Source organism: Leopardus geoffroyi, chromosome B3, assembly GCF_018350155.1.
Source record: "Leopardus geoffroyi isolate Oge1 chromosome B3, O.geoffroyi_Oge1_pat1.0, whole genome shotgun sequence".
Lineage (NCBI taxonomy): Eukaryota > Metazoa > Chordata > Mammalia > Carnivora > Felidae > Leopardus > Leopardus geoffroyi.
This window is the reverse complement of record NC_059337.1, coordinates 39856985-39873816: the sequence shown is the minus strand read 5'-3', so window position 1 is coordinate 39873816 and position 16832 is coordinate 39856985. Positions and strand designations below refer to the sequence as shown.

Below are 16832 nucleotides of genomic sequence, written 5' to 3'. Positions count from 1 at the left end.
ATGTACCCTCAGAGACATTCTCTGAACTTCCTATCAGAACTTCCATTTTAGTCACTTTGCCATCGTCTTTCCCAACAATTACTATTTAAAAAATTTTTTAAATTTGTTTTATTTTAATTACTTATTTTAGAGAGGGAGAGGGTGTGACTGGCAGAGAGGGGCAGATGGGGAGAGGGAGGGAGGGAGGGAGGGAGGGAGGGAGGGAGAAGAGAAGAGAAGAGAAGAGAAGAGAAGAGAAGAGAAGAGAAGAGAAGAGAAGAGACAGAGAGAATATCTCAAGCAGGCTCCATGCTCAGCACAGAGCCCAAAGTGGGGCTTGATCCTACAACCCTTTGATCATGACCTGAGATGAAATCAAGAGTCGGACGCTCAAGCGACTGAGCCACCCTCCAAAGAGCACTTCCATTATATGAAGTTATATACTTTATATGTCTACTCATTTATTATTTTCCTTATTTAGCTCCATGAGGGTGGGACCTTAGTCAGACTTGTTCGCTATGGTATCCTCACTGCCTAAAATAGTACCTGGGACACACTAGGAACTCCAATAACTATTTGCTGAATGAATGAATAAAAAAATACAGACAGGAGAATGATGTTTTCCCTTTCTTAAAAAAAAAAAAATATTTTTTAAAAACTTGAATTCCAGTATAGTTAATGATGTTTTTCCTTTCTATCTTGGGAGAAGGGGCAAAAAGGAAGGGAGCGGAAAAAAGTACTAGACATAAAACACAAAATAACTATGTAAAGAAAACTACTTCAGTTCACTTCTTTGCCTGTTGTCATGCAAAAAAAAAAAAAAAAAAAAAAAAAATGGCCTCAATTGCCTGATATGAATTTCCCTTGAGAGCCAGTGTTCCTGCCTTTGTAGCCAGAGGCCTGTTACTTCTGGAAGAAGGAACTTAAACGTAATGACCTCTGGCACTGAGGATTCAAAGTTCTTCTTCAGTATCCATTCTTCAAAACCTGTGTCCTGCTATCACTTAGGTCGCTCTGTTGTGCACTTCTATTTACAGAATGTGGTACATAGGAAACATCACAAGGATTTGTTAAATGAACATTTAAAACATACAGCTGTTATCAATGAAGAGTTTAAAGAACTAAGCCTGGATGACTTTAACTGGAAATATTTGTTGCTTTTCTTGGATTTCACTTTTGTCCAACTACAGACATTGTTGCATTTAGTGTCAAAGTAATCCACTTCATGTTACAAATTGTGATACTGTTGCCAATCAACAGATTCCCACTTTGCACTGAATATACTCGGAGAAAGAACACAGTTTGGATTGCTTACAAGATTTAATCAAAGTTCACAAGGCTTTCTGTGCTATTAAAAAAGATGTGGCCTTGGGGTGCCTGGGTGGCTTAGTTGGTTAAGCGCCCGACTCTTGGTTTCGGCACAGGTCTGGATCTCAGTTTTGTGAGTTTGAGCCCCATGTTAGGCTCTATGCTGGCAGTGCTGGGCCTGCTTGGGCTTCTCCCTCTCTCCCTCTCTCTCTGCCCGCCCCCCCCCCCCGCCCCCAACTTGTGCTGTCTCTGTCTTTCTCAAAATAAATAAGTAAGCTTAGAAATAATAATTAAAAAAAGATCTGCTCTTGTATTAAGGAATGTCTTCATAATTAACCCAAATGGAGTCAACAAGAGGATGGATAATCCCAGTGCGTTGAAGGGCCAGAGGCATTCTATCATGCAAAGTCTCTTGGGGAAATCTTGCAAGCTGAACAGAGTATTCTGAGAAGAAACTGTTTCTGTAAGTGTAAGTATAGTTGTACTCATAAAGCACTCTAAACAATTAAACAATTTTATTTTAACTGCATTGGCTAAGATTTTTTATTATGGTAAAATATGGTAAAAAATACCATAAATAAAATTTACCATTTTGACCATTTTTAAGTGTACAATTCAATGGCATTAAGTATTCACCCTGCTGTGCAACCATCACCACTATCCATTTCCAGAACCTTTTCATCACCTCAAAGAGAAACTCCGTATCTTATTCGATAACTTCCTATCCCTTCCCCAGTTCCTGGCAACCTCTATTCTACTTTCTGTCTCCATGAATTTGCTTCTTCTAGGTACCTCATACAAGTGGAGTAATACAATATTTGTCCTTTTGTGTCTGGCTTATTTCACTTAGCATAATGTCCTCAAGGTTCACCCATGCTGTACTATGTGTTAGAATCTCCTCCTTTTTAAGGCTGCGCAATGTTCCATTATATACCACGTTTTGTTTACCCGTTCATATGTCAAAGGACACTTGGGGCGCTTCAGCTTTTGGCTATTGGGAATAATGCTGCAATGAACATTGGTGTGCAAGTATCTGTCCAAGTCTCTGCTTTCAATTCTTCTGGGTATACACCCAGAAATGGAACTGCTGCATCAGACTTAACATTTGTTTAAAGAACTGCCATATTATTTGCCACAGCAGCTGCACCACTTTACATTCCCATCAGCAATGCATGAGTTCCAATTTCTCCACGTCCTCAGCAACATTTGTTATTTTCCTTTTTTCTTTCTTTTTTTTTTCATAATAACTATCCTAATGAGTGTGAAGTAGTATTTCATTGTGATTTGGACTTTCATTTCCCTAATGACTAGTGGTGCTGAATATCCTTCTATGTGGGTTAGACTTTTTAAACATAATTAGTAATGAGGAATAATGTAAGGATTCCTTTTGGCTTAAAAATCTACACAAGCAGTTAGTTTTTATAGTGTGTTTGTCACATACCTCATATATCACTTCTTCACTGGAAAGGAGAAACATCCTTCTTACTCAGCCTTAATATCAAAATAACGTAACAAAAACATGTAAAGCTTCTGAGAGTATCCTGTAATTTCTCTCTTGAATTTCTTTGTTTTAAGCCTTTTTTTAAAGTTTACAAAGATTCAGCTTCAAGTTTTTAATGGAAGGCTAATTTAAATGTTTATGATTTCTGTGTAGATGAGTATAATACAAATGTGAATCATGTTTGAAAAAAAATCTTAACGATGGCAAAGTGATTTAACTTGATATATGATCGTCATTGCTGAGATTGTGTGGCTTATATAGTTATTTTGCTTTTATTTTTTGGATGTCCTTTTCTTTCTTTTCTTTCTCTCTCTCTCTTTCTTCCTTCCCCTTCCTCCCTCTTTCTTTCTCTCTCTCTTCTCTTCTCTTCTCTTCTCTTCTCTTCTCTTCTCTTCTCTCTCTCTCTCTCTCTCTCTCTCTTTCTTTCTTTCTTTCTTTAGCTCTGGGGAGCCTGGGCAGCTCAGCTGGTTAAGCGCAGCTCGTTAAGTGTCCAAGTCTTGATTTTGGCTCAGGTCATGATATTATGGTTTGTGAGTTTGAGCCCCATGTTGGGCCCCACAGTGACAGTGTGGAGTCCACTTGGGATTCTCTCTTTCTCCTTCTCTCTCTGCCCCTCCCCTGCTCTCTTTCTCTCAAAACAAATAAACTTAAAAAAAAAAATAAAGCTCTACACCCAATGTGGGGCTTGAACTCAAGACCCTGAGATCAAGAGTCGCATGCTCTACATGGGGCGACTGGGTGGCGCAGTCGGTTAAGCGTCCGACTTCAGCCAGGTCACGATCTCGCGGTCCGTGAGTTCGAGCCCCGCGTCAGGCTCTGGGCTGATGGCTCAGAGCCTGGAGCCTGTTTCCGATTCTGTGTCTCCCTCTCTCTCTGCCCCTCCCCTGTTCATGCTCTGTCTCTCTCTGTCCCAAAAATAAATAAACGTTGAAAAAAAAATTAAAAAAAAAAAAAAAAGAGTCGCATGCTCTACCAACTGAGCCAGCCAGGCACACCTATTTTTTGGATATCTTAGCATCTAAATACATTTCCAAATACTGGATAACTAGGTATAATTATAAAGGATATTTACTGGGTCAAGAGCTGCACTATAAAAACAGTGTAATTATATTCTAATTTCTTCAAGGGCCCAGTTTAAGATAGTCAATAGACATTTTTAAAAAGTGCCAATTAACCAATGCACCTACCCCAAATACTTTATTTACCCTGATGTCAACAGAATTTACTTAATATTTACATGCTAATATTTCATCCAGAAAAAGGAATATCACAGTGTAAACTCTTATAGTGTTGAAAAGAAGTATAACAGTTGCCTTAACTAGATGATAAAAATATTCTAGTCTGCTTGAGAGATACAGACTTAGAATGGAGAGAGGTAACTCATTAGGCTACCAAGGCTTCTGCAAATATCTATTAAGATTCTTTTTACTTACCAAGACAGTTAACTATTTAATTTCATTTCCCAAACAAGATTCTTCTCTACATAAAAGACAACATATATACCTACTGACATGAATATTTCATTCTCTAATGACTGTTACAGTCCTACTGTAAATTAAGAAATTGACACTTATTTACACATTAGCCATGTAACAAAACCCAACTTCTAAACAGGAATTAGAACATAAGCCAGAGTCAATAACAGCAGAGGCCCAACAATGTTCACATCTTAACTTAAACAATTGACGAGACATTTAAAATACAAATCACCCCACCCCCCCCAAAAAAATATGTGTGTACACACACACACACACACACACACACACACACACACACACACACACACGTATGCATATAAATATGCCCACCTGAGAGGTGGGTGGAGGGATGAGTGAAATAGGTGATATCAGGGGATTAAGGAGTGTACTTGTGATGAGGGCTGGGTGATGTGAATTGTTGATTCACTATCCTGTACACCTGAAACTAATATAACACTGTATGTTAACAATACTGGAGTCAAAATAAAAAAATTAAAATAAATAAACAGGCCCACCTGAGGACCACCATATATGAACAGCACAGTGGGGTATTTCTTTCCAGGTTGTAGATCATGAGGTTTGTACAGCATCCCATACAATGTAAATCCAGTAGTACTTTCAAAAGAAAAAATTTCTGGAGGGGTATAGTCAGGCAGAGGACCTATGAGGAGATAACAAAAATGAGTATGTAAAGGGAGTTCTTACGGGAGCTCTAAAATCTGCGAGCAAGGAAAAGAAACCATAACCCACAACTCTACACACAAATAACTGACCATCTCCCTTTCAGGTGGTCAGCAAGAAATTAAGCAAAAACATTTATTTTTAAAAAAGAAAATCTACTGAACATATCACATTACCTATTTCAAAAGCAGATACAATGTATTCTGACTAGTCCATGGAGCCTAGGAGGTATTTAGATGCAGCACTATACAAATACTTAGTGCTTGGTTCAGTGTAACTTCATGATGGTTGTTAAGCCATATATCTGATTAGAAATTGGAAGCACAAATTTAACCCAGTCAATTTAACTTGCTCATAGCAGGTGCTCAATAAACATCTGTTTCTGATCATTAGAGAATAAACCTAACCAGGACCCAGAAAAAAAGAAAGTCACAATCAGTCTTTGGTTTACCAAAGCTATAGAGACCTACCCTAAGAGTGTATATTGGATGATGTTACAACCTAAGCAGAGATCGTCACCATATTACAAATCCTACTTGTGGACAACAGAACATACTCTGTGGTTTTGCATTAAGTTCTTAATCCCTTAGCACATATTCACGAGTGAAAATACTTAACAGGAAAAAGAACTTGGGGAGAAAGTAGACTAAAGATATGCAAAATTAGTCCTTTTTTTTTAAGAAATCAAGCATTTAAAAAATAGATAATTCCGTGTTCTTCACTCTCACATAGAACAAGCGTTCTATCTTTTATTAAGATGGCCATTGCAAATGCTTTAAAAGAAAGAAAGCTGCCACTTGGTTATTCGTTCATCTGGGAAATCATCCAAACATGTGAACAAATAGTTTTCAAGCTGATATTGTGACTATTTTATTCTTATTTTCTTTTTTTTTTTTTTTAATTTTTTTTTTCAACGTTTATTTATTTTTGGGACAGAGAGAGACACAGCATGAACGGGGGAGGGGCAGAGAGAGAGGGAGACACAGAATCGGAAACAGGCTCCAGGCTCTGAGCCATCAGCCCAGAGCCTGACGCGGGGCTCGAACTCACGGACCGCGAGATCGTGACCTGGCTGAAGTCGGACGCTCAACCGACTGCGCCACCCAGGCGCCCCTATTCTTATTTTCAAAAAGGCCTTCCAGGGGTGCCTGGGTGGTTCAGGCCGTTGAGCATCCATCCGACTTTGGCTCAGGTCACGATCTCATGGTTCATGAGTTTGAGCCCTGCATCGGGCTCTGTGCTGTCAGTGTAGAGCCTGCTTTGGATCCTCTGTCCACCCCCCCACCCCGCCTCTCTCTGCTCCTCTCCCACTCATGCTCTCTCTCTCTCTCAAAAATAAACATTAAAACAACCAACCAAACAAACAAACAACAAAAAAAGGTCTTCCAGGGGGCACCTGGCTGGCTCAACTGGAAGAGTGTGCGACTTCTGATCTCAGGGTTGTGAGTTCGAGGCCTACATTGAGTGCAGAGATTACTGAACTTAAAACAAAACAAAACAAAACACAATCTTCAAAAAGGCCTTCCAGACCTGCTCCTGCCTGAGTGGGAGGTTAATGCTTCTTATTTGGTGGCTGATAGAATAGGAAGGGTGGGATCAATCAGGAACTCAGCAGCTCAGGGATAAGTGGTGGTAAGAGATGAGAAATGTGGACATATGAGACAGGTTTAGTGCACTTATGTACTAATCCTACTTAAAATCAGGTTCAGGGAAATGAGTACCTGCTGAATCCAAAATGGTGGCCCAAAATTCCTTTGTTTTGCAAGTTGGGTCATCTTCAGGACTTGATAGCTTGTAAAGGGACACACAGTGTGGATTCTTCTGGTTACTATACTTACTTATAAAGAAGTCACAATGCTAGAGAAAGGAGAAACAATTACTTTTTCCCTCATGGTGCCAGAGCAGGAGTATGGTTAAGAGTCTGATCATTTATGTCCATATATGATGCTAAAGTTAAAACCCGACTTTTTAAAGTTTTTCTTCAGAGAATCAGACTTCTGCAGGCCAATTTCACTGATTTTCACATTACTCAAATGGAGTATTATATGAGCAGAGAGTTTTTCAATTGATAGGAAACCCTTTTCCAACAGGGACTTAATACCTGGCTGATGCAGCAAGAGTGGGAATAGCCACGGTCAGTCAGCCTTGTCACCTCTCCAGGATTTACATAACTGACCACATACAGGTGATGTTCTAAAGGAGAGTCCTTGGTGCCTTCAAAATACACCAGTTTCCTGACTTCATCAACCTGGATCTGCCAAAAAACAACAACAGAAAAACCAGTGCTAGCAGGACCTTGGCAAGGGCCAGTAATTCAACAAACAATTTCCAATCATTTGAGTCACCCTTTGACTTGCGCCTCTTAAAAAATTTTGCCACAAATGTTAATAAACCTGAGTTGGTTTTGCTTATGACTTATACCTAAGAATATATCTTTCCCGGAAAGAAAAAGGACACTTGAATTGCATGCTATTATTAGAATTTCCTATATGGTAAAAATGTGGGCTTTTCTTAAAATACAGGAGTTATTTCAATAAAACATACCTTATAGGGAAAAAAAATTCCTACATTGCAGGTTAGGCCAACCATTCATACGTACTTAAAAGACTCTAATTGTAGCATCCTGTATTTTTCTCAGTGCAGTATTAATTTAGGCAGTACTTTTTTGGCCTTTTGTACAAACTTGCAGAAGTATTTTATCTATTGGGTTGGGAAATAACTGAACTCAGTTTCAATACTGGTATAGTTTGTAAATAAATGTAGGTAAGATCTTTTTAAGTCTTTATTCAGAACTCAAAAAACGAAGTGCACTCACAGCTGAATTCACTTCATATTCTTCCCAAATTACAGTAAGTGTTTAAATAAATGGCTTTTATTGTCTCTTTAAAAAAATCTACCAGCCTACTCAGTGTTCAATGAAATTCAAATTTTTTAACACAGCAAAGAAAACATTGATACATTTACAAAAGCAAGCATTTTCAAATGCCACATTTTCTCCAGGAAGCTTCTTCATTATCAAACATATTTTAGCATACACAGGAACAGAAACACAGTTGAGATTAAGTAAGCCCATATGAGATATACAGAAAGGATACAAGTGATAGGAAATGCCAGAACAAACATTCATGAAGCTTCACAGGTATGCATTGATCTGTGCAAAAGGTTAGGACAGGTTCTGCTCTGGACCTAGCAGCTGGGGGTCAGGCCTTTCAAAACTGAAGAAATAACTGGTTAATTTCTCACCCCCGGTTATAATGGTATTTTTCTTTGTTTCATGTAACTACTTTATTCAAGAAAAGTATCAGAATCACTTTGAGGGGTTTGTTAAGCAGAGGGCTGGATCCCACCACCATTATTTCTTTTTTCTTTTCTTTTTTAAATGTTTACTTATTTTTGAGAGACAGAGAAAGAGAGACAGAGTGTGCGCGGGGGAAGGGCAGAGAGAGAAGGAGACACAGAATCCAAAGCAGGATCCAGGCTCTGAGTTTCCAGCATGGAGCCCAACGCAGGGCCCAAACTCACAAACTGTGAGATCATGACCTGAGCTGAAGTCGGACACCCAACTGACTGGGCCACCCAGGCACCCCTCCCCCATTATTTCTGATTCAGGAGGTCTGTGGTGGGCCTGAGAATTTACGTTTCTAAAATGTTCCCAGGAGATACTGAGGCTGGGCAGTTGGTCCAAGGATCATACTTTGAGTACCACCTCAATAGTGAGTACATGGGCTTAAAAGTCTCGAAGCATTAGCCAATTACTGCCATTAAATATCTTTGGGTGGGAGGGGCACCTGGGTGACTCAGTTGGTTAAGCATCCAACTTTGGCTCACGTCCTGATCTCACGGTTTGGGCCCTGCGCTGGGCTCTGTGCTGATAGCTCAGAGCCTGTAGCCTGCTTCAGATTCTGTGTCTTCTGTGTCTCCATCTCCCTCTCTCTGCCCCTCCCTGGCTCATGCTCTGTCTCTCTCTCAGAAAGTGAATCAACATTAAAAAAATAATAATAACAAAATCTTTGGGTGAGAACAAGGTCACTGGCAAAAGCAGAGAATGAAGAGGTAACTTAAAAAAATAAAGCAGGGATAGAGGGGAATACAGAAGGGTAAGAAAGAGAGACACAAGCACATTACATAAGTAAGCATGACAAAAAGAAGGAAACTGCTGCACATAATGGCAAGTAGCAGGAAGATGTTTAGGTTGCCCAAATGAGGTTCAGATTTACATAAATACAATTCTGGGGTTTCCTTAAGTATTATCCAACAATTACAAAGCAGGAAGTTTACATCAGTGTAATTTTTTATTATCAGAACTTGTTATCAGTGGAAATCAAACTTAAACAGTTGCCTATGATATTCTAAAGTTTTTACCAACAAAACCAAATCTGAGATGTGGATCTTCACTTTTTCTCCTTCATCACATTGGGGACTATGAGTGACTTCTAGAGTAGCCAGTATACCAGTATACATAATCCTTCAATAAATCTCCAAATCAATTTGAGGGAATCATAAGCCTTCACTAAATCCTGGTAGCATGTTATCAACTTAACTATGTATCACACCTATAAAGGATGAAGTTCTTAGAGATCTCATGAAACTGACCACCTAACTGAAAGTTGAAACAAGCACAAAATACTGTGAAAGGCAAAAGAATGAGAATTCACCGAAATGATACAGAAAACCGCACGCTAAGAGGAAACAGAGGGTGGATTTTCCCCCTTTTCCCTATCGGTCTACACTCTGTACATAGGTCCATCGCTCTTGGCAGGTGGTGGATAAAATTTTACATTTGTGAGATAAACAGGTAAGTAAAAGAGAATCACTACCTCAGAAGTAGTAAATGCAATTTTTAATGTAGAAATGACATGAGCAGTCTATAAGAGACACAAACATAATTTTCAAACAATATCCCAACTCACTTTTGCAGACTCAGAAAGTATGGCCCAGCCCCTTCCTTGTTAAGTAGCAACATTATATTTGAAAACACTGACCTTAAGTAACGAGTACACATCTGATACCAGAGCTATAAAATGGGGGAGATTTAGAACTTAACCGAAGATTTTTCCCTTCTAACAACTTGAGTCCTTTAAGTCCCTAATTTAATAGTTTCAAAACATCAGGGTCATATGAAGTTGCACTACTGCTTTTCAGTACCGCATAAACACAGCAGATGTTGACCAAACATATCAGTAGAATAAGAGAACATACATTAGATCCATGCCGGCCAAGAACTTCCCATTCACCACTGGTAATTGCTATTTCCTCTTTGACAGGACACTTGAAATCACCTAAAGATAAACATAATTACAATTCAGCACTCTATCAGACTATAAGCAAATGACTTACAGAATAAAGAACACTATTCTAAAACTCTTCTTTCCAAAAACGTACATTAAAAAATTCAAATTATGTCTGGGGTAATAAAATGTTTTGAAACTCAACAGAGGTGGTGAATGCACAACACTGAATGTACTGTTCATTTTCTTTTACTGCTTAATATTTTAATTTTTATTTTTAAAGTAATCTCTAAGGGTGCCTGGGTGGCTCAGTGATTAAGCATCTGACTTTGGTTCAGGTCATGGTCTCACAGTTTGTGGGTTCAAGCCCTAGCGTTGGGCTCTGCGCTGACAGCTCAGAGCTTGGAGCCTGCTTTGGGTTCTCTGTCTCCCTCTCTCTCTGCCCCTCCACCGCTTGCACTCTCTCAAAATAAATAAATAAACATTAAAAATAAATACATACATATCTACATACATGCATACATACATACATGTAATCTCTACACCCAACCTGGGGCTTGAACTCACAACTCTGATATCAAGTGTCACATGCTCTACTGACTGAGCCAGCCAGGCGCTCCACCACTGTTTAATTTAAAATGTTTGTTTAAAATGTTTATTTTAAAATGGCTAGTTCAGGGGTGCCTGGGTAGCTCAGTTGATTAAGCGTCCACCTCTTGATTTGGCTCAGGTCAGGAGCTCAGGGTTCATGAGTTCAGGCCCTGTGTCGGGCTCTGTGCTGATAGAGCGGAGCCTGCTTGGGATCTTGGTTTCCTTCTCTCTCTCTGTCCCCCACCCCCACCAAGTTGTGCACTCACTCGCTCTCTCAAAATAAATAAACTTATAAACCTTAAGATAAAATTTTTTAAAAAATGGCTAATTTAATGTTATGTGAACTTCACCTTAAAGTTTATTTATTTTCTTTTCTTTTTTTTTTTTTTTTTCAACGTTTATTTATTTTTGGGACAGAGAGAGACAGAGCATGAACGGGGGAGGGGCAGAGAGAGAGGGAGACACAGAATCGGAAACAGGCTCCAGGCTCTGAGCCATCAGCCCAGAGCCCGACGCGGGGCTCGAACTCACGGACCGCGAGATCGTGACCTGGCTGAAGTCGGACGCTTAACCGACTGCGCCACCCAGGTGCCCCTATTTATTTATTTTCAAAGAGAGAGAGTGAGAGAATCCCAAGTAGGCTCCATGCTGTCAGCACAGCACCTGACGTGGGGCCAGAACTCATGAACCGTAAGATCCTGACCTTAGCCGAAATCAAGAGCCAGACACTCAACTGATTGAGCCACCAGGCGCCCCTCACCTTAATTTTAAAAAAAGTCTACAGTTAAAAAAACCCCGCTACAAGTCTTCACAATACTCTGCAATAATAGTGGAAGGATCCATGTAAATCAAATGAAAACAACAAAATAGATCCTGATTACAAAGCCAGAAAAGAATTCAAAAGGATTTGTATTCCTAGACCTTTGATCAGACAAGGAAGTCTAATGGGTTAACAAGGCTTTTCTTCTGGAAATGCAACAAAATACTTAAAAAGCCACAGAAGAAAATTTTTAATAGAATTGTTCTTCATCTGCCAAAAAGTATACTAGGTATAAACACAGTAAATGCCAACATGCCCCACTGTCTTTACAAGATTCTGTCTGGATAGAGAAGACTCTCTCAGTGGCCTAAGGAGGAGGTTCAAAAATGGAAAACCATTCCTGTTTGCCTAGCAGCACTATGGGGAGAGACAGCTGGGGACAGGATGAGAAGGTGAGATAGTACAGGGTCTTAACTAGGGTCCTACTAAAGTTAAAAAAGTTGATTTATTTTTTCTTTAGATGCAAAAATTCAACTTAGTACTTTAAACTTTATGACCAGAAAATAAATAGTACTTAACATATATATAACAAATACTAGTTATTTCACATTATAGCCATTTTAGAAAGAGGAGGGAGGAGGAAAATAAAAAGGGTATCAAGAAAAAGGAAGACATGGAGCAAGAAAAACTAAGAAAAAAGTAAGGGAAGAGAAAGAAGAGGTAGATAAACTGAGGGCCCTAGAAAGACACTGAGAAGGAACAAAGAAGCTAAGCTTCTGAGATGAATGTTAACTGAGGTAATGGTTCTGACATTCTTCAGTCAGAGTAAAATATTTTAAGTTATTAAAATTTTTAACACTTTTTATTACTGTCCCCCAAGTACTATGTTAATTAACTACTATTCAGAGCTCTTTGACCAGTTTTCATCACTAAAATTTCTAGAATTTTGAAAGGGGACTTAATTTATGTAAACAACAGGAGTTGGTTAAGAGAAGTTTAAGGAAGACATTCTTCATCCTGGATATACAAGATCCAGTCTGCCTTAAAGAAAATTAGGCTAAGGAAAGGAGCAGGGTCATAGGCAGTATCTATTTTGCTAGTCCTAAGATATAGCTCATTTTCCCCATATTTAAAGGCCACATTGAGAAAAACAACCCACTTTAAAAGTTAGCAAAGGACGGGGCGCCTGGGTGGCGCAGTCGGTTAAGCGTCCGACTTCAGCCAGGTCTTCAGCCAGGTCACGATCTCGCGGTCCGTGAGTTCGAGCCCCGCGTCGGGCTCTGGGCTGATGGCTCAGAGCCTGGAGCCTGTTTCCGATTCTGTGTCTCCCTCTCTCTCTGCCCCTCCCCCGTTCATGCTCTGTCTCTCTCTGTCCCAAAAATAAATAAACGTTGAAAAAAAAATTTTTTTTTTAAAAAGTTAGCAAAGGATGTGGGGCATCTGGGTGGCTCAGCTGTTTAAGCGCCTGACTCCTGATTTCAGCTCAAGTCATGAACTCAGTTCAGTTCCTGAGTTCCAGCCCCACTTTGGGCTCCCTGCTGACAGTGTGAAGACCGCCTGGGATTCTCCCTCCCTCCCTCCCTCCCTCCCTCTCTCTCTCCTGCCCCTCCCACCTTGTGTGCACACACGTGCTCTCTCTCAAAACAAATAAATACACTTAAAAAAAAAGTTGGCAAAGGATTCAAACAGACATTTCTCCAAAGAAGACAGATAATAACACATGAAAAGAGGCACAATGTTACTGGTCATTAGGGAAACGCAAATCAAAGCCACAATGACATACCACTTCATACCCACTAAGGGTGGCTATTACCAAAACAAATAAAACAAACAAAACACACAGAAGATAACAAGTGTTGGCAAGGATGTTGATAAATTGGAACCCTTGTGCACTGCTAATGGGAATGTAAAACGGTGCAGCTGCCAAGGAAAAGAGTACGGTGGTTCCTCAAAAAATTAAAAACAGAACTCCCATATGATCCCGTAATTTCATTTCTGGAAAAGAACTAAAGGCAGGGTCTCAAACAGAGATCTATACACCCACCTTTATAGCAGCATTATTCACAAAAGCCAAAATGTGGAAGGAACAAGTGTCTGTGGCTAGATAAATGGAGAACACAATGTGGTCTATACACACCACTGAATTTATTCAGCCTTAAAAAGGATGGGCGTTCTCACATATGACATGGATGAGGACATTACGCGATGTGAAATAGGTCAGACATGAAAGGGCAAATACGGTATGATTCCACTTATATGAAGTATCTAGAGCAGTTAAAATCATAGAGACAGAAGGTAGTTGCCAGGGGCTGAGGGGAGGGAGCAATGAGCTGAGCTGGGTATTACTTGTTAGGCAGTTTCAGCTTCGGAAGATGAAAAAAGTTCTGGAGGCAGATGGTAGTTATGGTTGCGTGACAATATGAATATACTTAATGCCACTAAACAGTACCCTTAAATGGTTAAAATGGTAGATTCTGTTACGCACATTTTGCCACAAGTTTAAAAAATGGCTATGTTGAGTCAATTAAGTTACAAAGGGCAGTTAAGCATATAACATTACCATAAAGTGCCTACTATTCCAAAACAAACTCTATTATTAAAGTAGAAAATTATAACTCCATTAAAACAAATAAATGGGAAAACTATTAGATAAACCATTTCACTTTTTCTAGGCTTACATATCCATTTTGTATTACATTCCCCAGAAGGAAAACCATAGCTTTTTATTTATTTATTTTGAGAAAGAGCGTGAGTGGGGGAGGGGCAGAGAGAGACTCCAAAGCAGGCTGGCAGCGGGGTGTGAGGCTCAATCCCATGAACCAGGACTTCATGACCTGAGTCAAAATTGGAAGTTGGGTGCTTAACCAACTGAGCCACCAAGGCACCCCAAACCATCACTTTTATTAAAAAAATTTTTTTTACTGTTTATTTATTTTTGAGAGAGGGAGAGAGAGACAGAGCACGAGCGGGGGGAGGGGCAGAGAGAGTGGGAGACACAGAATCCAAAGCAGGTTCCAGGCTCTGAGCTGTCAGCACGAAGCCTGATACGGGGAACCCATGAACGGTGAGATAATGACCTGAGTCAAAGTTGGACTTCGACACCCAAAACCATCACTTTTTAAAGAGAAATTACTTCAGCTCACACAATGTTTAGTTTCACTTTGGGCAATATAATTGTATCAATGTGAAGAGCTACAATCATATTGACTTCAGTGTAGATGCAGACAGTATTTAAAAAAATGAGTATGGGGGCAGGGCGCCTGGGTGGCTTAGTTGGTTAAGCGTCCAACTTTGCCTCAGGTCATGATCTCACAGTTCTTGAGTTCTTGAGTTTGGTCCCTGCATCAGGCTCTCTGCTGTCAGTGCAGAGCCCACTTTGGATTCTCTGTCTCCCTCTCCACTTACTCTTTCTCTCTCTCTCTCAAAAATAAATATTAAAAAAAAAAAAAAAAAAAAGGAAAAAAAACTAGTATGTAAAAAACAAACCAAGAACAAACTAGTATATAAAAATATCTAATAACCAAATAACATTTTAACAGCTTTTTAACATCTAAATATGACATGGGCTCACTTTAAACAAAAAAAATTACAGGGGCGCCTGGGTGGCGCAGTCGGTTAAGCGTCCGACTTCAGCCAGGTCACGATCTCGCGGTCCGTGAGTTCGAGCCCCGCGTCGGGCTCTGGGCTGATGGCTCAGAGCCTGGAGCCTGCTTCTGATTCTGTGTCTCCCTCTCTCTCTGCCCCTCCCCCGTTCATGCTCTGTCTCTCTCTGTCCCCAAAATAAATAAAAACGTTGAAAAGAAAAAAAAAAAATTACAGTCAAAGCAAAAGTAAAAAGCAAAAATAAGTAATTCCATTCCCAGAGATTACCCACTATTAATATACATATCCATCAAGAACTTTGTTCTGTGTTTTCACATGTGCATGTATTTATATTTGAGTTTAACTTCTGTATTAAGTTATTTTTCATGTTATTTTTGAGAGAGGGCACGTGAGCAGGGGAGGGGCAGAGAGAGAGAGAGAGAAAATCTGAAGCAGACTCTGCGCTGTCAGTGCAAAGCCCGACATAGGGCTTGAACCCACGAACCGTGAGATCGTGACCTGAACCAAAGTCGGTCCCTCAGCTGACTGAGCCACCCAGGTGCCACACTTATGTATAAAATTTGATGAAGCAAGTACCGATGCTTACAAAGTATACAAAAGAGACATTACGTTACCTTGCCCCTCCCACCTTCTGCCAACATATATATATATTTTTTAAATAAAAAAGGATTTCTTACTTGGGGCAGGCAGCCCACCACTGGATCGTTTATATTTGCTCTCCTTTAAAATGGATGTAATTTTGTATAAATGACGAAAACCTGTTTTGCATTCAGAGGCAAAAATAAATTCAATTTCATCTTCATGACTTTGGGGAAAAACATGAAAGATGTCATGGATCTGTAAAATGAATAGCTGAATTTACTACACGCATTAATGAAAATACTGCACAAACAATTCAATTAAGTTAGAGAAAGAAGAATTGATAAATACATTCTGAAACATAAGCAACTGTCAGTGCTGGGGGTAATGTATATTTATGGTATAGATTTTGCCTGGGCCCTTCAGATTTATCTCACTTTAGACATAGACTTCCTCCATTGAGAAATAAATGTTTCCAAAAGGTGAAAAAAGAAAAATACGACCAAAAGCTTTTCTTACTCACCATCTCTGTAATCATTTGAAACTCGGCATGAGGTTTAATTATACAAATCTTATAGAATCTTATTATTCTTTTTTTTTATTTTAAAGATTTTATTTGTTCATGTAATCGCTATACCCAACATGGGGATTGAACTCACAACCAGGAGATCAAAAGTCACATGCTCCACCAACTGAGCCAGCCAGGGGCCCCTTATTACTTACTCTAATTCAAAATCTTACTACTTTTCTTTTCCAAAGAGAAATATTTTAACAGTTGAAGGGTGAATCATATGAAGCCTGTATTCATCCAGGGAGTGATCTGGCTTTATTAATTTTGTATCTTGTTTAAATTTTTTCCACTAAATTGGAAAATTGGTAAATTTTAGTATAGTCTGCCAACTTAAAAGAGAAAGTCTTTTCCAGACCTCTACTGAGTTCCTCCTGAGAAGCACTCATGAGGCTGTTTTCAATACCTCATGTGTCCAGGAAAAGGGGAAATTTGTAGCCAAGGAGATGTCATTTCAATGACATCTACTTTCTATCTATAAGCCATTCCATTCTGGAACCATCATTCCAATTTGACATGTTCAAACTTAGCAAATAACATTCATGGTTACTTGAAT

General features: G+C 39.5%; 1 protein-coding gene across 4 annotated transcripts in view; it reads right to left on the bottom strand.

Annotated features, from left to right (window-relative positions):
* DPP8 (dipeptidyl peptidase 8) overlaps window positions 1-16832 on the bottom strand; it is a 71519-nt gene that overhangs the window by 13377 nt on the left and 41310 nt on the right. For all 4 annotated transcript variants that reach the window (XM_045449405.1, XM_045449404.1, XM_045449406.1 and 1 more), the window contains 5 exons: window positions 15807-15966; window positions 10147-10226; window positions 7049-7201; window positions 6669-6804; window positions 4782-4927 (listed from right to left, as the gene is read on the bottom strand). In XM_045449405.1, the coding sequence (XP_045305361.1) occupies window positions 4782-4927; window positions 6669-6804; window positions 7049-7201; window positions 10147-10226; window positions 15807-15966 (675 nt within the window). The remainder of the gene's footprint in view (window positions 1-4781; window positions 4928-6668; window positions 6805-7048; window positions 7202-10146; window positions 10227-15806; window positions 15967-16832) is intronic.